This window comes from Mustela lutreola, chromosome 14 (genome assembly GCF_030435805.1).
Source record: "Mustela lutreola isolate mMusLut2 chromosome 14, mMusLut2.pri, whole genome shotgun sequence".
In the NCBI taxonomy this organism is placed as follows: domain Eukaryota; kingdom Metazoa; phylum Chordata; class Mammalia; order Carnivora; family Mustelidae; genus Mustela; species Mustela lutreola.
Genome location: NC_081303.1, coordinates 13,568,549 through 13,592,237, shown reverse-complemented (window position 1 = coordinate 13,592,237; position 23,689 = coordinate 13,568,549). Strand labels below are relative to the sequence as shown.

At 37.0% G+C, this 23,689-nt stretch overlaps 1 protein-coding gene across 2 annotated transcripts in view; it reads left to right on the top strand.

The window, feature by feature from the left end:
* The window catches only part of NSL1 (NSL1 component of MIS12 kinetochore complex), a 31,413-nt gene extending 8,036 nt beyond the window's left edge, over positions 1 to 23,377 (top strand). The window contains exons 4-6 of one of the 2 annotated variants that reach the window (XM_059146815.1): positions 1,036 to 1,090; positions 20,565 to 20,632; positions 21,878 to 23,377. In XM_059146815.1, the coding sequence (XP_059002798.1) occupies positions 1,036 to 1,090; positions 20,565 to 20,632; positions 21,878 to 22,156 (402 nt within the window). In that variant the 3' untranslated portion in view covers positions 22,157 to 23,377. Of the gene's footprint in view, positions 1 to 1,035; positions 1,091 to 1,813; positions 3,818 to 20,564; positions 20,633 to 21,877 lie in introns of those variants that run through there. The other variant, XM_059146817.1, reaches the window with a different exon arrangement.
* Positions 23,378 to 23,689: the final 312 nt, after the last annotated feature.

The window sequence follows — 23,689 nt, the reverse complement described above, 5'->3', positions numbered from 1 at the left end:
GAAAGAAAAATAAATTTATCTTTTTTTTTTTTTTTTTTAATATTTTATTTATTTGAGGTGGGGCAGCGGGAGAGAATCTTTAAGCAGACTCCCTGCTAAGTGCAGAGCTTGACCTGGGGCTCAATCTCACAACCTCTGAGATCATGACCTGAGCCAGAACCAAAAGTCAGACACTTAACTGACTGAGCCATCCAGGCGCCTCAATAAATTTATCTGTTAAGCCTTTTCTTTCTTTGTGTCATTTGTGTTTGGCACATTGTTTGTATATGTTTATAAATTCTGGAAGGCCTCTTTAGCTTAAATTGATGATGAAGGTTGAATACCTGTCATAACACTGAAATTTGCTTTATAAATTGTGTGTAATTTGTTTTGCTCCAAAAGTCATGATGGTGTGGGAGTAGGTTTGCTGGGAATGGCACTGCCTCTGGAGCAAGAAACACATGTTGCTTTAAATTATGTTATACTACTTATTAATTTTTGAAATTAGCATACTTCCACATTTAAATCTTCCAGTTGCTTTTTGTCAGGAATTGTTTTAGACAGTGCAGGCATTGTTCTATGAGAAAAAAATATAAGCAGAATTTTTCTTTTCTTTTTTTTCTTCCAAAGCATTTTCAAAAAAATACCCTACTCTATCCTCTCCCACTCAGCCTTGCTTTTTAAAGCTTCCCTAAGAAAAACATTCAAAATGTATTTCTTTTCTGTCTGTTATTACCCCCTTCTTTCCTGGAAAAAAAAAAACTTAACTGGCTATGAGTATTGCATAAAAGAAGGAAGGCTGGCAGGCCCAGGTGAGGTACTGTTGTGGATGTTTAAAAATGGACGCAAAATGGATTGATGGGATGAGGCTACTGAAGGCGGCCCTTTTTAGAGAACATTTTTGGCTCCTGCTGGCTTTGGGCAGGAGTAAGGAACATTTTACTCTTTCTTTTTGCTAAATTGTAGATCTTATTCCATGTCATCCTTGCCCAGGGAAGGAAATGTTTATATGAAGGATTAAGTGATTAAATCTGTCTTACTTTATATTGTGTTTAGAAGCAGTACTACCCTGTTGTACATCCAATGGACCTCAAATATGACCCTGATCCAGGTGAGTCATTGCTCATTTGTGGTAAAAGTGAAGCATCAGCTTGTAATTTTTATGAGTCCCTAATACTCTTTTAAAGGTGTCAGTGTGAAGGATCCCTTCAACGCTCTAACTTACTACTGTGTTTAGCTCTTCTCTAAGATTATAAAAATGTGACTCTATATGTACTGATTGAGTAATTTCCAGAAGTAGGTCCTAGGAATCTGGACTTTTATAAAGCTCTCCCTTGACATGGACTATTACAACATCTCAGTCTCTAACTTCTGTTATAGTACCGTCCCATTTCTCACTGCTACTATACTGTCCATGCTTTGTATTATGGCCTAAGTTATACTGTTAAAAGCATTCATGGTGTCACTCCCCAGTGTGATAACCGTCATTGGTTTCTCAATGTTTGCAAAATAAAATCCAGTAAAAATACATTGTTGAGCTTAAGAAGAGATATGCATGCTTGATAAACCTTTCAACTCAATTCTGTTTCCATTTAGATGCATCCTTTAAAACTCAGAGAAATAAAATTGATAAATCTTACATAAATCTAGCAACAGAATTTGCATTATGGATACATTGTGGATCATATATATTTTTAAATGACTCTATTCACACATTTAAAAATTCGTAACAATTTTCCCAACAGGTCTTTTGGTGTTCCTTGGCATTCAAAAATACCATTTCTTTCTTTCTTTCTTTCTTTCTTTCTTTCTTTCTTTCTTTCTTTCTTTAAAGATTGTATTAATTTGTTTATCAGAAAGAGTGAGAGCACACATGTGCACGTGCAAGCCAGGGAAGAGCTAATGGAGAGGGACAAGCACATTCCATGCTGAGCACAGAGCCCGAAGTGGAACTCAGTCCTGCAACCCTGAGACCATGACCTGAGCTGAAATCAAGACTCAGGTGTTTAACTGATTGAGACACCCTGGTGCACCCCGCCTCCCTTTTTTAAGTACCATTTCTGAACTTTTAGAAAAACAGTTAAAACCTTGATTTGTTTGTATGGTCTACTTATACTTATGGTTTTGTGTACTTTATCTTTGTCAAATTGTGCACTACTTTCTAACATGTCCCCTGCCCCTCCTAAATCTCCCACGGCCAATAGGGATAAACCAAGAGGGGGATGTACAAGTGTATAGATACTCAGAAATTTGTTAAAATCACAGCATTCACTCTGTTTGACAAATAAAAATTGACCTAGGCCCACTAAAAAGGGGAAGTTGCCAAAATGCAGTAGTTGACATAGACTTGTTTTGATTTTGAGCAATATGAAGATAACAGTTGAAACTTGTGGTATCATAATTACCCAAGTATTACTTTTCTTTTCTTTCTTTCTTTTTTTGTGTGTGTAAACTCTATACCCAGTGTGGGGCATGAATTCATGATCCAGAGATCAAGAGTCACATGCTCTACAACTGAGACAGCCAGGCGCCCCTGCCTCAAGTATTACTTTTTAGGTATAATTATCCTCTAAAGAAACTTGTAAACTTTTGAGTCTTAGGAGGGAAAACAAATTTACTTTAATGATCTTTAAGGTCCCCTCTCTCTCTTTCAAATAAATAAATAAACTAAAAAAAAAAATAACCTTTTGGTAAATGCTATCTCATTTACAACAACATCCCTTATAATACTGCTTAACTTGTAATACATCTAACTGATAAAATCATACAAAATTAACTAAAGTGGCTTAGAAAAATAGAAAGCATACATTTGTATGGAACCTAAAAGTCTGAATAATCTGCATGGGAAAGTTTTTGTGGGAACTTCTTGAAAATTTTTTCTTATTAGAATATTAAGTGATATCAAATTTATTTGAAAGCTGACATTTTTAAAAGAAGTTTTTCTGGTTTTCAAAAAGCAATACTTAGTCAATGTGTGTAACATTAATTTGGCAGTCACATTAAGTACTTTGAGGTATACGTAGTTAAAGTAGACAGATTCTCCTATGAAGAGCTTATGTTTGAGTGTAAGAGATGAACATAAAACAATTCTTTCATGCCCTTAACTGGTTCTTTTCCCAGTTTTCCCTGAGTAAATGGTACCTTCATCTGCATTTTTGCCTTGGTTAGAAGTCAGCCTTTCCTTCCCTGAACTCTTCATATCCAGTCCATCAATAAACTACAAATGATTCCTTTGAAAATCTCACGTTCATCTGTTTCTCTCCATCCTGCTATTATCACTTCTAATCTAGGTCATCATCATTTTAGTCAGGATTTCTGCACATACTTTCTAGAAGGCCTTCCTGGTTCACTCTTGTTTTTTCCCCATTCCATTGTATATGTATATTGGGCAGAGTTGATTTTTTAAAAGTTCTTTGAAATATTTCAAGCATATAGAAAATATGGAGTATAACATAATGGACATCTTTGTTGCTACCACCCATGTTTAAGGGCTATTCACATTTTTGCCAAATCTGTTTCAGACCTTTTTAGGAACCTGTGGATGCACTTGAAAACTTCTCTGTACTCTTTTACTATTCTATTCTATTCTCTCTTACTGCAGAAGTAATCACTATCTTCAAGCTGAGTGGATTCTTACTGTCCATGTTACTTTTACTCTATAGACATGTAACCAGAAATAATGTATGGCATTCATTGTTTAGATTTTTATATAAATTGTATCATACCGATCATATTCTGCAACTTTTCCCCCCTTGACACTGTATATACACAAAGCTTTCTGTGCATCGAGCTAATATAGAGTATTCCAGAATATGAATAAACCACTGTTTATCCATTCCTCTGTTGCAAGACACTTGGATTATTTCTTTTTTTGCTATTATAAATAGTATTACAATGAACATTCTTATAACTGTTTCCTTGTGTAGTGTAAATATGCCACAGATTTTCTGGAGTACATTTCTGGAAGCAGAATTTCTAGGTCATAAGGTTTGTTTCTATTCAGCTATTACATTTGAACTGTTACTATTCAGTAACGTTCTATTACATATGAACTTCACTGCCCATCCAAAGTAGTTTTATCAGTTTACATTCCCACCAGCAGTGTTTGAAAGTTCTTGCTTTCCCATATTTTGCCAACATTTGTTACTGACAGGCTTTCAGTATAATCACAGTTATACAGCCATCACCAAAATAAATTTTTAAACATTTCCATCACTTCAAAAAGAAGTCTCATACTCCTTAGCCATTCTGCCCCAGTCCTTTCCCTCTCTCTCCTGGCCCTAATCTGCTTACTGTCTATAGATTTGACTGTTCTGGACATTTTATATAAATGGAATCATGCAGTATGTCGTCCTGTAAGAATGAAACAAGATGAAACCAGAGAGGGAGACAAGCCATAAGAGACTCATAGTTTTAGGAAACAAACTGAGGGTTGCTGGAGGGGAGGGAGATGGGGGATGGGGTAACTGGCTGGTAGACATTGGGGAAGGTATGTGTTGTAATGATCATTGGGTATCACATGAGACCGATGGATCATGACCTGTACCTCTGAAACAAATCATACATTATGTTAACTAATTGATTTTAGTTTTTAAAAAAATTGGGTGCCTAGGTGGCTCAATCAGTTAAGTGGCTACCTTTGGCTCAGATAGTGATCTCAGGATCCTGGGATCGAGTCCTGCATTGGGCTCCCTGCTCAGCAGGGAGTCTCTTTCTCCCTCTCCGTCTGCCTGCTGCTCCCCCTGCTTATACTCTCTCTCTCTGTGTCAAATGAATAAATAAAATATTTTTTCAAAATTAATTTTAAAAAAAAGAATGAATGGCTTCTTTTAATTAGCATAGTGTTTTTGAGGTCCATCCATGTTGTAGCACGTATCACTGCTTCATTTCTTTTCATCACCAAAGAATACTCCCTTTTATGTATATGCTTTCCATTTATCCATTCATCAGTGTAGATACTTTTTTTTTTTTTTTTTAAAGTAGGCCCTGTGCCCAGTGTGGGGCTTGAACTCATGACCGTAAGATCAAGAGTCACATGCTCTACTGAGTGAGCCAGCCAGGCATCCCCAGTGTAGAGATATTTCTGAGTTGTTTCCATGTTTGACTATTATGCATAATGCTGCTGTGAACATTTACGTACAAGTTTTGTGTGGACATGTTTTCAGTTCTCTTGAGTATATGTAACTAAGAATGGGATTGCTGGATTATATGGTAACTCTAGATTTTTTTTTTTTTTAAACTTACTCATTTGAGAGAGAGAGCAGACCCCCTACTGAACTGAGAGCCTGATGTGGGGCTCCATTCCAGGACTCTGATATCATAACCTGAGCTAAAGGTAGATGCTTAACTGACTGAGCCACCCAGACACCCTCTCCCTTATTTTTTTTAAGATTGTATTTAATTATCTAGATACAGAACGTGTGACCTGTGGTAGGGGCAGAGGGAGAGGGAGAGAAGAGAGTCTCAAGTAGACTCTACACTGAGCATGGATCCCTACTTGGGGGGTCCATCTCATAACCCTGAGATCGTGACCTCAGCAGAAATCAAGAATGGGTTGCTTAATCGACTGAGCCACTCAGGTGCCCCAACTCTAGTTGAGCTTTTTGAGGAACTGCTGAACTGTTTTCCAAGGCGGCTGTACCATTCACATTACTACCAGGAGAGTGTGAGGGTTCCATTTGCTCTACAGCCTCACCAAATCTTGTTATATTTGTCTTTCTTTTTATGGCCATTCTAATGGGTGGGAAGTTTTATCTTACTGTGATTTTGATTGGCACTTCTCTTCTGATTAACAATGAGCATCTTTTCTTGTGTTTATCGGTCATTAGTTTATCTTGGAGAAATGTCTATTCATATGCTTTGACCATTTTTTTTTTAAGATTATTTATTTATTTATTTATGTATTTAACAGATAGAGATCACAAGCAAGCAGAGAGACAGGCAGAGAGAGAGTGGAGGAAGCAGGCTCCCCGCTGAGCAGAGAGCCCGATGCGGGGCTTGATCCCAGGACTCTGGGATCATGACCAGAGCTGAAGGCAGAGGCTTTTAACCCACTGAGCCATGCAGGTGCCCCTGCTTTGACTATTTTTAAATTGGATTATTTATCTTTATTTTTTAAGATTTTTTTTTTTTAAAGATTTTATTTATTTATTTGACACAGAGAGAGAGAAATCACAAGTAGTCAGAGAGGCAAGGCAGGCGGGGCAGGGGGGGAAGCAGGCTCTTCAATGAGCAGAGAGCCTGATGCGGGACTCGATCCCAGGACCCTGAGATCATGACCCGAGCTGAAGGCAGAGGCTCAACCCACTGAGCCACCCAGGCTCCCCTTTTTTAAGATTTTATGTTTTTATTTGACAGAGAGAGATCACAAGTATGCAGAGCAGCAGGCAGAGAGAGAGAGAGGGAAGCAGGCTCCCCGCTGAGCAGGGAGACTGAAGCGGGCTCAATTCCAGGACTCCGAGATCATGACCTAAGCCGAAAGCAGAAGCTTAGCCCACTGAGCCACCCAGGCGCCCCTCTTTATCTTTTTATTGTTGAGTTGTAATTATTCTTTATATATTCTGGAAATCAGTCCATTATCAGATACATGATTTACAAATATTTTCTCCTTTGTCTTTATGTTGTCTTTCACTTTCTTGATGGTTTTCTTTGAAGTACAAAAGTTTTAAATTTTGATAAGTCCAATTTATTTACTTTTTTCCTTTGATTGTTTACATATTTGATACCCTATCTCAGAAACCATTACCTAATACAAGGTCATGAAGATTTGTTTCTAAGAGTTTTATAGTTTTAGTTCTTACATTTAGTCTTTGATCCATTTTGAGTTAATTTTTTGTATGGTGTGAGGTAGGACTCCAACTTCATTCTTTTAGGTATATCTAAATTGTTTATAGCACCATTTGTTGAAAAGATTATTTTTTACTTTGGTGAATTGTACTGGCAACCTTGTTAGAAGTGAGTTAACTGTAATGTGCAGATTTATTTCTGGTCCTACAGTTCTATTTCATGGATCTGTATATCTGTCCTTGGGCCAGTACCACACTGTTTTGATTATTAAAGTTTTGCAGTAAGTTTTGAAATCAGAGCATACAAGGCCTCCAACTTGGTGCTTTTTCAAGAATGTTTGGCATTTCTGGCTCCCTTAAATTTCCATATGAATTTTAGAATCAGTCTGTCAATTCTGCAAAGAAGCCAGCTCGGATTTTTATAGGGATTGTGTTGAAATTGAAGATTTTTCTGGGAGTAATGCTAACTTAATGTTAAGTTTTCCAGTCCATGCACAACAAACACCTTTCCATTTATTTAGATCTTTGATTTCTTTCAACAAAGTTTTCTAGTTTTTAGCACTTCTTTTGTTACATTTATTCCCAAGTATTTTATTCTTTTGATGCTAATGTAATTGGAATTTTGAGAAGTTTTACTTTCACTGTAGTCATTGCTATTATATGGGAATGGAATTGATTTTTATGTATTGATCTTGCTGAGCTCATTTATTCTAATAGTTTTTTAGTAGATTCTTTAGAATTTTCTCTATAAAAGATTGTATCATATCATCTGCAAATAGAGGTAGTTTTACTTCTCCCTTTCCAGTCTGCATACCTGACATTCATTGTTGATGAGAGGTCTTCTGAGAGTGTAACTGCCATTTTTATACATAGTCCCTTTTTCTCTCCTGATTTTCTCTGTAATTCTTAATGCTCTGCAATTTTACCACAGTGTGTCTAGATGTTTATTTTTAGTTTTCTAACAGGGTGTTTTATGTGTACTTGTTTCTTATTTTTTAACATTGAAAATAATTTTATTTTTATTGATTGTATAAAAACACATTCACATTCTAAAAATGTTAAAAGCATAAGAAATACAGTACATGAACTTACATACTTATGATTATTGCTTTATTTCTACCTTCAGTCCACCTGCAAATCTTACTCCCCTTACTTTACAAACATACTCCAAATTCAGCCACGTCCCACTGAATCCATCACTGCCTCTTACGCATGTTCTCTTGGCAGGATTTCTACGATGGTCACCTCACTGGTCTCCTTCCTTCCATTCCAATTTTCCACCCAGCCGCCAGAGAATTCCTTTCAAAACATAATCAGATCATCTCACCCCCTGCTTAAAGCCCTGTAGTGGCTCGCCATCCTCCTTCCCTCGGTTTACAAGATCCTTTCTGACTTGATCCCTGGCTGCTTCTTGGATTTCATCTGTGACCTTGGTCTCTTATCATTCTCACCTTTCCTTATTGTGCTGCAAATGCACTAGCATTCTTGCTGTTTCCCCAAAGACAGGCCAAACATTTGCCCTGTGGCTTTCTCACTTGCTGTTCCTGGTTCCTATCTGAAACCACCTGCCTGACTCACTTCACTGAGCTCTCCGTTCAAAGTTACCTCGTCAGAGAGGTTTTTCCTGACAACCTCTATCACATTCCCTTCTGACTCCTTTAGTCATACTCTGTCCCCTTAATCTGCTTTTGTTTTTTCACCACTTAAGACATATAATTTCTGTTTGTTTTATCATCTTTACCCCCCCACACCATATTTTAAACTGCCCATGAATAAGGACTTTGTTTTGTACTTGTGTATCCCACGCTAACTCTCTGAGTTCATTTTCTGACGTTGTACATTCAAGAAGTATCTATGAAATAAATATACAATTTTATGTAAATTGATCATATACATTTAAAAAATAAAGGTAGGGGCGCCTGGGTGGCTCAGTGGGTTAAGCCTCTGCCTTCGGCTCAGGTCATGATCTCAGGGTCCTGGGATCAAGCCCCACATTGGGCTCTCTGCTCAGCAGGAAGCCTGCTTCCTCCTCTCTCTCTCTGCCTGCCTCTCTGCCTACTTGTGATCACTCTCTGTCAAGTAAATAAATTAAAAAAAATCTTAAAAAAAAAAATAAAGGTAGTATTCTATTTTATACTTTTTGTTTTTGGCTTCCTCTCTCTCTCCTATTCACCTTTAGAGATCCAATCTTATCCTGGTACAAATCCAATCTTAAACTGGTACAAATCCATTTATCCATCTTTCTCCACTTATATAATCATACAGGAATACGTACTGGACATTTACCGGGGTAATTTATTTTACAGAAAATTGGTTCACGTATTCACATTATGTACAGTTTACCCTTTTAACCTAAGGATATGGTAGAAATCCTCCAATTAAACTGCCATAGATCTGTGTTTGTATTTTAAATTGTTATATTTTTATAGTTTTTGTGCTCATAGTAAATGCAAGTTATTTAAAATGAAATTTTAAATAACCAGTGGTGTATATATAGTAGTAAATGCAAATCCTCCCAAGTCGGCTGATCCCACACGCCTTCAAATAGAAAACCAGTTTGATATGTCCAATTTTCGATCTTTATCACTGTATTTGTAAGTGAGCAGACAGGCACAGGGGATTTTAAGTTATTTTTTATGTAACTATTACGTAACACATTCTGTGACTTTTTCACTCAACAATGTAACAGTAGTTCAACTCTGCATTTTGTTGGCAATTTCTTTGTGATTTGCACACACACAGTTTTGTTTAAATAGATTATGTACATTTAGGAGGAGTGGGATTTTTTATTTGTTTTGCTTGCATCCTCCTTCTTCCCATCTTCCACTCATGTCTCCAAGTATACTTTCAGTCAGAGGACTCCCATCTTCTAGAAAATCTTTAACCTAATCTTTCAACTTTGCTTCTTTATCATTTCTTCTATTTTTGTATTATTCTTGTTTTTATTTAATAATTTATTTTTCTTGGGGTGTCTGGGTGGCTCAGTGGGTTAGAGCCTCTGCCTTCGGCTCAGGTGCATGATCCCAGGGTCCTGGGATCAAGCCCCGAGTTGGGCTCTGCATCGGGCTCTGCATTGGGCTCTTTGCTCAGCAGGGAGCCTGCTTCCTCCTCTCTCTTTCTCTGCCTGCCTCTCTGCCTACTTGTGATCTCTGTCTGTCAAATAAATAAAGAAAATCTTTAAAAAATAATAATAATTTATTTTTCTTTTGTGCTATTATGATTTCCTTCATCTATGAGAAGATCTTAAGCTTTTAAAATTGTTCTTAGATTGCTCTATTTTTATGCCATCTGCAGTATTCTCACCTTGGCATTAGTTATATTGGCTATCCTTCATGGTTGTGATCTCTTCTTGTATTTTAGAATTTTGATTTGTAGACTTTTCCTTCACTAAGATTATTTATGCACCTATTTTCTTGTCACTGCTTTCCCTCCTTCCTGTCTAGTAGTTTTGTGGTTGCCTTTCATCTGGCCCTTAAAAAGTCTCAGCAAAGAGCCAGTTTAGAGTTGGCAGCATGGGGCCCCTCTGTTCCCCTATAATATAGGAGAGAGCGGATCTAGTCACTAAGGCAGCAGACGGCTTGGTCCAGGACCAGGCTTTGAGGCATTATCTGCCTCCCATTATTTCTAATATATGCCTCAGCTCCTGGCCATTGTTATTGGCAGGTCTTTTTCAGCCTGCTTTTCAGGGTAGGAAAACTCTTATCTCAGCCCTTAGTTTCAGACAGTGAAGCTGACTCTTCCCATTCCCTGCTCCTCTGGGGTACTTTGGGTGGGCCCCTTTTATGTTATAGAAGCAAATTCCTGGTTACCTACTACTTACTTACCATCTCCCTACTGGTAGATCTGTAACTTCAGCCTGACTTATAGTTTTTTCTCTTTTAATTTTTTATGGTTCATAGAAATGTTTCCTTTGTATATGCTTTGGGATAGCTTTTTAATTTTCTGTATTTATCAGATGATGTTTTGGACAAAGGTGGGGAGTTTGTGAATTTCCAAGACCAACTACTCTTAAACATAAATCCGTTTTCATTCCTCTGCTTAAATCCTAAAATCTTCCAATTGAAAAAGACATCTGTATCTATCTATCTATCTATATATAATACATTACAAACACTTTTTTTTTTTTTAAGGATTTTATTTATTTGACAGAGAGAGACACTTATGGAGAGAACACAAGCAGGGGGAGAGGGAGAGGCAGGGTTCCTGCAGAGCAGGGACCCTGACGCTCCCAGGAGCCCCAGGACCCCAAGATCATGATCTGCGCCTCGAGCATGATGTGAGCCAGAAGGCAGACCAGATGCTTAACAACTGACCCACCCAGGCACCCCACATTTCAAACATCTTAATGTTCCCTTATATGGTCTGGCCCCCACCTACCTCTCCAAATTCATTTCAGTCACTTTCCTTTTTGCCGGAGCCCTGTGGTCCACCTTTCAGTTTTTTGAAAGTGCCTCACTTTCAAACATGCTTTTTCCTGGTGCTTCTAAAGTTGACATCTTCTCAGTTTTTCTCTCATTTAAATGATACCTTCTCAGGGGTGCCTGGGTGGCTCAGTGGATTAAGCCTCTGCTTTCAGCTCAGGTCATGATCTCAGGGTCCTGGGATCAAGCCCCGCATCAGGCTCTCTTCTCGGCACAGAGCCTGCTTCCCCCGTACCCCCGACCCCCTGCGAGTCAAATAAATAAATAAAATCTTTAAAAAATAAATAAATAGGGGCGTCTGGGTGGCTCAGTGGGTTAAGCCACAGCCTTCGGCTCAGGTCATGATCTCAAGGTCCTGGGATCGAGTCCTGAGTCGGGCTCTCTGCTCAGCGGGGAGCTTGCTTCCCTCTCTCTCTCTGCCTGCCTCTTTGTCTACTTCTGATCTCTGTCTGTCAAATAAACAAATAAAATCTTTAAAAAATAAATAAATAAATAAATAAATGCTACCTCCTCAGAGAGATCTTCCCTAACCACCCTAATGACAATAGCCCCTTCTCAGTACTATCATAATACTTGTTTATTTCCTCAGTAGTGCATATTACAATATATTTGTGTATTTCCTTGTTTATGGTCTCACAAAACTGAAAGCTCCATGAGCTTTTTTACTTTGTATTTGCATTATATGTGCCGAGCATATAGCACCATCTCAGGACATTTTGAGGGGCTGTTACTCATCCATGCACTCAGCATACTTATCAGATGTCCACTGTAAGCAGAACTGTTCTCCTCATAGAGGATATAATGGTGAGCAACACAAACAAGCTCTGTGGAGCTTATGCTCTAGTTGTGAGCAGAAAAGTATAAACAAATATAAAAGTAAACAGTCCGTGTAGGGTCATGTGTTTAAGTGATAAGTACTTTCTGGGAAAGTAGCAAGAAGGAATTTCTCTTATGACAAGAAGAAGAGCCTTTCAGTTAGGGTAGAGCTAGAACAAGCTTCCTAAGTTGAGAGTGTTTATAGTTCTTGAGTATTTATGGAGTAAAAGACCACTGAGGATACAGTAAAGGGAATAGTAGGAAAGAACATTATTGGACAGTGTTACAGCCTTGGCCCAGGCCAGCAACCACAGGCGAGGAGTTTGAAAATATATGGTACCTTAAAAGAGATACAACTCTTCAGTATGGAAGATGCTGGTGAGGTGCAAGTGGGAGTGGATATACAAGATTATGTTTTATCTGTGACCTAGCAGGTGTGTTCGACAGCTCTGTTTAAATTGTAGCAAATGGTTACCTTCCGGAAAGTCATAAATCACTGCTTAGTTTTTTGTTTCATTTTCAGCAGGGGTGCTACTTTTCAGTTCATGGTTCTTATTCATGCCTTTAATCATCCCTTTAGCAACCAGTATAAGCCAGACATCCTATGTAATGCAGGCTCACTTGCTCATTTATGCACATAAAATACACTGGGAATAGAAAGGAAGCCCTCAGTTAGTGCTTTTTTTGCTGAATGTCTACATTCGTGCAGGCTTTTCGAAGTTCATGTTTCCCAGTTTAGTCAGTGCAGTGACCTGAAAGCAAAACTAGGTTGATTACCCAATCTTTCATTTCCACTTTTTCATTTCCCTATGTTTTAGAAAGCAAGTGCCTAGGGGAGGCAATGTCCTCAACGGTGCTTACTTCCACATTTTTAAGAGGCAACTTTTTTTTTTTTTTTAATATCCTTGCAGCAATCCTCTGATTAGTTGTCTACCAGTAAGATGAGTTTTCATTTTTCAGCTATAACCTTTTGTGATCCTATTAGTAAAACTAATAATTGCTTCTATATTGTCTTCTTTTTTTGAAAAGTTCCTTAAAGTTAATTGAAGAGACTCCCTTTTTCCCCTGTCCTTCACTAAACATGTAGTGATGACAAGGAGCTATTTTAAGTTTCTCTATAGTAGACTTGATACTTCCAGTTCTTTTGCTGACCCTACAAGCAGAAGACTTGGGGACAGTTCCTCTTCTTTCTTAATAATGCCAACTTGCTTCAGCCACTGCCAGAATATTTACAGGTAGTTACTCACTTACAAATGGTTACGTTTCAAAATTTTTATTCAGTCTGAGCTTTAGAATTTGAAATGCATTTCCCCTCTGAAAAAATTTGCAAGTAGTAGTATAAATGGGTAAGTTTCTAGGCTACCCTTTAAAGACCAATTTTTCCTATAATGTAGCTGAAATACTACCCATTTACGTTGAAAAATACTAGGAAAATCACGTTTCAGATGCACATTTGTTCCAGTACAGATGCTTAAATAGGAGTTAGAGGGAACAGTTTGGATCCCTAAATACCTTTGCAGTGACAGGATAGTGGAGTCACAGAGATGTCCCCATGAAAGCTGTGGAGAGAAGGTCATCTGCAGTCCCCAACATGGCAGAGACCAGCCATCTGCATGTGATACATTCTTTAGTCAGAAGTTTGTATGTCAGGAGTACTTACACGCTCTTTTACTAGTTACAAGAAGTGAGAAATTCATTTAAAATAATCTTGAGTGAGGGAGTGAAAAGTTTATATATTTTGAAGTTTTCTAAGCAGATATTAATATTGGAAAATGCCTTTTTTGATGCATTTTAGAGGCAACATTCATATATTTAGTGATCATTTTTAATTGTGTGTGTGTTTCCCCCGTCTTCTAGTGCTTATTAAAATCTTTGTGTGCTTGCTTTTATCCCTAGAATCATTGCTTTTCCTTAGTTTTCAATGAAAGAAATTTAATTCATGTAACTTTAAAAATATACTATAATGTTAATAGTTAAAAGAGTTAAATCTAGAATTGTGCTATTTTCAGTTTTTTACCAGACATAATTTATTTTTATTTCAAAGGGATTTTTATTACATTGGAGCTAACTTTTTAGCATTTGTTAACTTTAATTCTTATAATTCTGGACAGCCGGGTATTTTGGAAAGTTACATATAGAGTATAAAAGAGCATATGCTTTGAATTCTAGGAAATGTGGGTTCTATTTCTATTCTAGATCATTTCTCAGTTCTCACAGTTTCTGTTTTCTTATCTGTAAAAGGAGGCTGATGGAACCTGCTTGCCTCACAGGGTTACTAATGGTTATTACACAAGATTGATTGGCAATGGATGCCATCCCTGCCACTGTAGGAGTGGGCTGTCATGTCATTGTGTTTCTCTTCTCGGTACTTCTGTTTTCTTTTCAAAATAAACTGCACTCATCAGATTTGCTTTTAATATCTCATTTTTGTCAAAAAACCAGTAATATTTAGTATTTATGTTGTTATGACTACATGTTCTTCAGTGTAAGTCAAGTAATCATTACTGTGAGTACATTTTTCTTGAACAGCTTCCCATCCTCCTTTGGAATGATAATTGCTTTTTCTGTTTGTTTTGTTTGCTGTTGTGTCTATCAGTAATTCTTTCTCAAACTCTTTAATAGAACTGTAGAATTCCTCTCAGTATGGTAAACACTTAAGGTTATCCATCAAATTAATTTTAAAACCTTTTCCTTTTTCTTGGAGATATTCTTCTGGGAGGCTTGTGTCTTCCTAGTCTAATCTGGACTGGTTGCTGTCTAGGCTGCTGCAAAGCTTCTGTCCCATCCGTTCCTTTCCTCACCATCCTAGGAATTTCCTGCACTTCTGTTTTGAATCATATTTCCTGGTTCCTGTGTTGTCTTCTTTCTTGATTTATTCCCTTGTTTAGGTATAGCACATCCTCTACCATCTACTTCCTATTCCCACTCACCCCAGCCATCCAGCATCAGATCCTCTTCTATGGAAACTTTCTTATAACACCTGTGAAGCCTCTACTCTTTTTCAATTCCCCTGTTGGATTGACCTAACCCTTCTTTGTACCTCCACAGCACTCTTGTCATAGCCTTGTTTCATCGTACATTTTGAGCACCTGCTCTACATGTCAGGCACTGTGTTCAACACCAGGGAGTTCAAGGTTAAGAGAATGAGGTTCTTGTTCCCAAGGAATGCTAATAGATGAATAACACCATGGTTCTCACTGGAGACAGTACTGCCCCCTAGCGGCCCTTTTCAGAAAGTGGGGTAAGTTTCTCGTTACCACAGTCATGGAGAGGGTGCAGCTGACATTTTGTGGTCAGGAGCCAGGAACACTAAATGTCTTCTATGTCCAGCAAAACTTTAGAATATTCCACCAGAAGTTCATGTGTGAAAATATGTTTATAATTATCCAAACCTGGGACCTAATTCCATTCTGCACATAAACGACTCTTGGCACTTTTACATTGTCATTGCTTATACAAGAGATAACAGATATTGTTGTCCATTAGTGTGGGTTTATGGACAATTTTTTTTCAAAATAGCACGTATTTTTACAAAAATTAAGAATCCCTTGGGTGACAGATTATTTTATAAATCATGCAGTAACAATGAAGAATATATATTACCATATCCCTCTAGAGTAGATGTTAAAAAAGATTCTGTTCATTGTTGTATGGATGTGTGTATATATTGAGGTATAATGGACTGTGCATAGCTTGATGAATTCATACACATTCATACACATAAACATGCGTAACTGCCACCTTGATCTGGATATGCTGAGTGTCTGCATGGTTGGGAAACATAGGATAAACTTATTTGTAAACAGTGTGTCATATTTTCACATAATGTGCCCATTATGTTTTCATGTATACAGTAAGTACAACTGAAGGTATCCCAAAAGTCTAGAAACAAGAAAAATAGTATATTTATTATGTATTAATAATTGGACCCATTGCCTTAAATTTAGAAATATTTGAGTTTAAAGAAAGAGATATTGAATATATTATCTGAAAATGTAACTAACACATATTTATCCTGCTTCCTGATTTTATGGACAGTCTGTGCTACGTAACATTTCTAGTACCCAAAGCAGTTTCCTCACCTTCTTTTCTGTTTAGTACTCCCTGGGTATCAGAGGTAACCACTCTGACTTACGTCATCATATTTCTTAAAATATTCTTCTCTGTTAGTCAACGTGTGCAGGAAAAGTAAATAAAACTTTTAAAAAGAAACAAACTAAACAAAGGAATCTTTGCAACTAGAGCTAAATTTTATCAGTCTATGCAAATGTTTTAGGTTCAGTTACAACTTTAATACTCCTTTTTTTCAAAGGACAATGACTTATTTAGGGGCATTTCCAATAGCATCTTTTAATAAAGATTTTATTTATTTATTTGACAGAGATTACAGTAGGCAGAGAGGCAGGCAGAGAGAGAGAGGGGGGTAAGCAGGCTCCCCGCTGAGCAGAGAGCTCAACACGGGGCTTGATCCCAGGACCCCGAGATCATGATCCGAGCCAAAGGGAGAGAGGCCCAACCCACTGAGCCACCCAGGCACCCCAAGATTTATTTATTTATTTGACAGAGATCACAAGTAGGCAGAGAGGCAGGCAGAAAGAGAGGAAGGGAAGCAGGGAGCCTGATGCGGGGCTTGATCCCAGGACCCTGGGATCATGACCTGAGCCGAAGGCAGAGGCTTTAACCCACTGAGCCACCCAGGCACCCCTGTGTTTATTCTTATTCAAAAGCTATCCCCAGAGATCTATCTACAATCCAGAATTCGTCCATAAAGATCTACCATGTATCTCCTCTATAGTTTCTCATATTCTCATTTTGGCCCAGTCTATCCTTGTTCCTCATCAAGTCTTTCTAGTAAATGTTTATAACAAATGTAGTCAGAATTATGGTGGAATTTCAGAGTAGGATTTAATCTTAACACCTTCTCATATTATAATTTAGGGAATTATTTTGATACAGCATTTTTAATAAGGCCATTTCATTTATAGAAATATTGCACCTTCTAATTTTTACCGTTTCAACAGCCTATACTTTGTCTCAGTATGTTATTCATAGTTCATTGTTTCCTCCTAACCATATTAAAATTGTATAGTCTGTTATTTCTCATAAAACACTAATTTTTCTATTTGTGTTTATCTGATCTTTTGTTTTCTATGTAGAAGGACTTCTAATATAAATTTTCTTAAATCCAAACTTAGTATAATAGTTACAATTATTTGAGTACTTCATTATGTCTTCTGATGTGGTGGATATGAACATACTAAACATATTAATATTTTATTATAAATGTCCATTTATCCTTTGTATTTCTATTTATATTTACAGAAATATCATCTATGAATTTTTTTGGAATAGTAAGGGGAACTTTACGAAACATGTTCTAAAGGAGGAAGTTGAGACTGATAGGGTTGAGAAGCTGTTCTAAACCAATCAGTGCAGGGCTGTCTTCCAGATATTCTACTGGAACTGTCAGGACAAGTGACAGTCTGTAGCCCGGGAATGCGCAGTTCAGGCAGAGGGTAGAATTCGTGGCAGGGATCATGGAAATGTGAGGCTGCACAGGAAAAGTTTGAGCCGATTTTCAGTGAGTGCTGGTTTGTTTCTGTGTGTTTATCTTCTAACCTGAAAGTTCCTTGAGAGGCAGAGACCGTTTTTCCTTACTCTGAGTCCCTAGTGCTGGGCCTAGTCCACGGAAAATATATAATAAATGTTGGAAGAATGGGCAACTCCCACACAGGTGGGAGAGAACTGGAAGGCGGGCCTGGCCAGAAGCCAGATTGCCACAAGAGTACCAGCGGATGGATCATGTATTGTCATACTCAGAAGGAAATTTATTTATTTACTTATTTTAAAAAGATTATTTATTTGACAGAAACAGCGAGAGGGAATACAAGCAGGGGTTGGGGGGGAGTGGGAGAGGTAGAACCAGGCTTCTCCCTGAGCAGGGAGCCCCATGTAGGGCTTGATCTCAGGACAGAGCCCGAAGGCAGATGCTTAACTAAACCACCCAGGCGACCTCAGAAGGAAATTTAGTAATTGCCTAAGTACTTTGGGGAAATCTCCCTAAATCTTAAAAGAATTGAAATTAGCGTATTATTCTAAGGTAAGGGTCCTTAGAATAAAGGGGGATTATGAATTTGGATAGAAAAAAAATTACATTATTTTTTACTAACCTCAGACTGAGATTTAACATTTCCTTCAGTGTGGAATGTAGGTCACAGTGGTAGTATTAGCAGTACCTGTAAACATTTTTTTTGCTATTAAAAGCCATAGATTTTTTTAAAAGATTTTATTTATTTATTTGACAGATAGAGATCACAAGTAGGCAGAGAGGCAGGCGGAGAGAGAGGAGGAAGCAGGCTTCCCGCTAAGCAGAGAGCCCAATGCGGGGATCGATCCCAGGACCCTGGGACCAGGACCTGAGCCAAAGGCAGAGAGGCTTTAACCCACTGAGCCACTAGGTGCCCCAAAAGCCATAGATATTTTCAATTTCAGTTGTTGCAGTTACCTCACAATATTGTTTATGCTCACTATTTTCACATTATGGTAATTATTAGACCTGGTATTTGATCTTGTTACTTAAATCACTAATAAGCACATGTATTACCTATCATAACTTTGTAATAATTGTATTTTGAAATTTAAAAACATTCTAGAGTAAATTTCTAAAGAAATTCTAGAGTAAGCAAAAGCAGTGTTATAATGATAAAAATCAGATGAGTGGTTGTTTCTTGTAGAGAGGTTTGATTGGGAAAGGGACACAAAAGAACTTTCTAGGGTGATGGAAGTATCCTGTGCATGGTATGCATATATCACAGGTGACTGAATGTTAAACTTGACATCTGCATTTCACTATATGTAAATTATACCTCAATTAAAAAACTAATATATTTAGAACTATTCTTAGAAGGTATCTGTAGGCTTCATCAAATTGCCAAAGAAGTCTCTGGTAGCAAAGATGGTTAAGAACCCCCCCTTTTTTTTTTTTTTTTAAGATTTTGTTTATTTATTTGACAGAGAGAAAGATCACAAGAAGGCAGAGAGAGAGGGAAGCAGGCTCCCTGCTGAGCAGAGAGCCCGATTCGGGGCTCGATCCCAGGACCCTGAGATCATGACCTGAGCTGAAGGCAGAGGCTTAACCCACTGAGCCACCCAGGCGCCCCTGGTTAAGAACCCTTTTACAGAGGCTATCCTTTTGCCTTTGCCTTTCTCTTTCTTTGAGTACCTTCTTTCTCCCAGTTACTTTTGCTATTCATTTCCCCTTTATTCAACATGTGTTCTCACTTTTTAACCTAAAGAAAGTCAGAAAAGGAAAACAGCAGCTATGAAAGAAATATTTTGCTTTGTTATTTGCCACTTCCTTGAAGTCAGTAAGGCTGTAGCTCTCCTAACATGGTTATGTATCTGCTTAGATTTGAAGTAATTTCTACTGATAACTACTCTTCTTAAAACTAATTTGTAGATGATTTCCAAAGGGAATGATTTTTTTAAGATTTTATTTCTTTTTTTTTTTTTAAGATTTTATTTATTTATTTAACAGACAGATCATAAGCAGGCAGAGAGGCAGGCAGAGAGAGAGGGGGAGAAGCAGTCTCCCCGCTGAGCAGAGAGCCCGATGTGGGGCTCTATCCCAGGACCCTGAGATCATGACCTGAGCCGAAGGCAGAGTCCTTAACCCACTGAGCCACCCAGGTGCCCCAAGATTTTATTTCTTTATTTGAGAGAGAGCACAAGTAGGGGGATCAGCAGAGGGAGAGGAAGAAGCAGACTCCCCGCTGAGCAGGGAGCCCGATGTGAGGCTCTGTCCCAGAACCCTGGGATTATGACCTGAGGTGAAGAGAGACGCTTAACCGACTGAGCCACCCAGGCACCCCAAGTAATGATTTTTCTTATCCAGTTTTGCTTGGAGTTTTAGTAGCATTTTTATTCCTTGAATAAAATTATGTATTATAATTTTATTATATCATTGAATATGCAGTTCTGTTGTGAAGTAGCCATGAACATTTATAACAAAGATTGGAAGGAAATAAAATGTATTAGGAATCAGTAAAGCAACAAGGAAGGAAGGAAAGAAGAATTAATATTACTGACAGTCTAATCCAGGTTTTTTTCCCCCAGAAATAACATTTAGGTATCCTTGATGCAGTGTGATATTGTATATTCCAAATTCAAAGATGTTTTGTTTATATAATACTCAGGAATACAGATATCAGATATTAGCCTATATCTATTTAAAATGTGGTGACAGGACTTGAGGATGTTGAACACAGTGTAGATACGTATAGAACAAATACAGGGCTATCAGGTGCTAAGACTGCTCCTAATAGAACTCTTGTTGCCTGTCGTAATTGTTAGTTTTACTCTACTGTTCTAATGTTTCCACGACCTTTTTATTTATCTAAATAAATTTAATAGGACACTTACTTTAATAGATTACAAAGTATTCTAAGAAAGATTGAGCTAAGGTGGATAATCCTAACAGATTTTTGTCCAAATAACATCTATGTCTCTTATGAGTTTATATTAGATAAAAAACCTAAAATACTATTTGGCGGTTTCTTTGCAGCCTGTCGTGTGGAAAATTTGAAATGCAGAGGAGAAACAATAGCTAAGGAAATCAGTGAAGCCATGAAGGTAAAAGCTATATGCCGAAAAGTTATAAAATGAAAAAAATGTAGCTAGGTATTTGCTTTAAAAATGGATATATATTTAGTGTATTGTAACAGGAATTCTCAGTAGTCTTTTAAGTAGATTTTTAATGAATTTATTAAAGAGACAGTAACACTGAGAATAATTAACATTTAGTAGGCACCAGTATATGCCAGTCTCTTATCTGGTTTTTTTTGAAGATTGGTCATATTTTTGAATTCTGAGAGTTAGCAGTACATCAAACAGTTTTGGATAATAATACTGCCTAACTTTTAGTGAGCATTTATGGATCAGGCACCACTTATCTTCTTTACATATGTTACCTTCCAATAATCCTATGAAATAGATAACTGCTAATTTCCCTGTTTTATAGTTGAGAAACTGAGGCACAGAGAGAGGCTGTTGCTTGCCCAAATAAATAAATGAGTCAAAACTAACCCCTGGATATTTGGCTCCAGAGCCTATATATGTATTCCTAACTGCTATATTATGCTGCATATCCAACTTGGATATCTTAATATTGTTATAATAAAATTGTTTATATTCTTGACATTTATTTTATGCATACAGGAAAACATCTGTATATCTAGTTTATAAAAATTGTTTCAAAACTCTTTGGAATCTCCCATGTTTTGATAATGTTCTGTAACATTCTTTTGCGGTTTGTATTGATTCCATGATTTTCTGGTACCCAAAAGCATTTTCTTTATCAAGAGTTGGCAAACTGGTGGCAAAAATCTAGCCTTGCCACTTGTCTTTGCAAATAAAACTTCATTGGAACACAACTGTTTCCATTCATTTATTGTCTGTGGCTCCTTTACATTACAGTGCATAGTTGAGTAGCTGTGACAGAGATGTAAGGCCCTTTACAGGAAAAATGTACTGGTTCTTGCTCTTGATGATCAAGATTTCTAAAATACTTCTGTCCTAAAATATGGAATTTTAGACAATAAATCCTCAGTTCTGAAATTCTGTTACTTCCTGCTGCCAAAGTTTTATTTTACTACCAGGCATTGTAGGAGTAGAATGTATCTTTTTAGTTTTAGCTTTTGTTTAAAATCCTCAATTAATATTGGTATTTTAAGGTCAAGCCAAATATCCATGACCCAAATAATTAGGTCTTAGAAAAAGCCTTAACTGAAGAATGAAATTCTAGAGCATTGTATCTGTCTCTGTGTGTTTGTGTTCCAACCTGAGATTAATGCTATGTATTACTGTTGTTTGTTTAAGTCCTTGCCTGCATTAATTGAACAAGGAGATGGATTTTCCCAAGTTTTAAAGATGCAGCCTATTATCCAGCTCCAGAGGGTCCACCAAGAAGTCTTTTCCGGTTGTTATAGGAAACCAGATGTTAAACCTGAGAGCTTTATAACACAAATAGAAACCACACCAACAGAGACTTCAACCAGGAAAGCCACTGACCTGGTCCTGAAAAGAAGGCGACCTAAAGACTGTCCCCAGAGAAAATGGTATCCACTGCGGCCAAAGAGAATTAATCTTGACACATAAACTCTTCTTGTTTGTCTTGAGAGTTGAAATTCGACCCTGTCAACATTTAGATTATAGCCTAATGCCTAGACAGGACTTCATTTAAAAAGGCAAACAACTCTTTAACTAGTGATTCCTTTATACAAATATAGTAGCTCTATGCTAGGATATAATGTAATAATTGTATTTCCTCATCATTTCATCTCTGGTAGATGAGAAGTATGTTTTTTGAATATTGGCACAAAGCCCATCAGTGGGCATTAAGAGTGCAGGCTTTTACAGTCCTTAAACGTAATTAGCTCTTCGCTGTCTTACAGCTTTTGTGGAATATCACTAGTAACACGTTCTATTGGATTTCTAGTATACATCTTTCTTTTAAGAAGAGCAGTGTCACAGTTGTCTCTAAGTGCTAAAAGTAATCATCAGTTCTGTTTAGGAGCTAGGAGCAGATAAAGTTTGTTTGTTTGTTTCCCCAATGCAGTTTGATTTATCACACTGATATGCAGATGAGGAGGCTGGCTTTGACTTTGTTACTCCAAGTTTGGCTAATTTGGGTTTGTGGTATTATTTTTAGAATTTTTTTGTTTTTGTTTTGTAAGACAAAGATGACTTATTTATATAAGACTTCTCTTAGAAATAAAAATTGGCATGTAGCCAATGTTTCTTGTCCGTACTTATTTTCTATAGGCCTTTCAACTTCTAAATATTATTTGACTTGGGACTAAGGGTTTCTCTTCAGAATTTTTTTATTATATCTTTGTACATAATTGCAGTTCAAAAATATATATTGGATTAAAAATTAACAAATTGTCATTGTGGAACAAATATAATTGCAATCATACTGAACTATTTTTATATTTATGGCTGTTTATTATCAAGGATGTTATTGGTAGAAGGCAAAGAAAGCTATATCACTTATAGCTCTAATATTTCACTTTAGCTTATTATAGCTCTTACTGTGTCTCTTCCACACATTAATACAGTGTAGGCAGGGCCATCTCACTTTTCTCCTTTGATGCCTATAACTTCATTCGTTTGCAGAGGAATTTAATCATGATGTTGGGAAATCTGTAATTCTCATTTATTATGTCTTAACAATCAATGAAAATGTGACAAAGTGTCTCAGTGAAGAAAATTTACAAAGCCACTTTATCGCATTCTGTATTTTAATGTTGCAATTTCAAATCTGTATGTTTGTAATTGCAGTGTGTTTTTAATTAAAATAATGTATGAAGACTGAAATCTTGATACTGTGTATTTTTTAGTTGTTGGAAACATCTTGAACTCAGCCTTAGTTGAATGATAGGTAAACATCCTGCCTTTCAGAACATACTAAATTTCCCTTTGAAATTGTTTTGAAGCTACAGAATATTGTTATTATAATACAGTGCTATGTTTTTTATAGTATTTTATAATATTTTTATAGCATAAAATTCTGTATGAGTTGTTTCATTTCAACAGCCTATAAACAAAACACTTACTGTAAATTCTCCTAGATATAGATAATTGCTTTGTGATTATATAAGAAAATGTCTTCCTTTTTTAAGAGATATA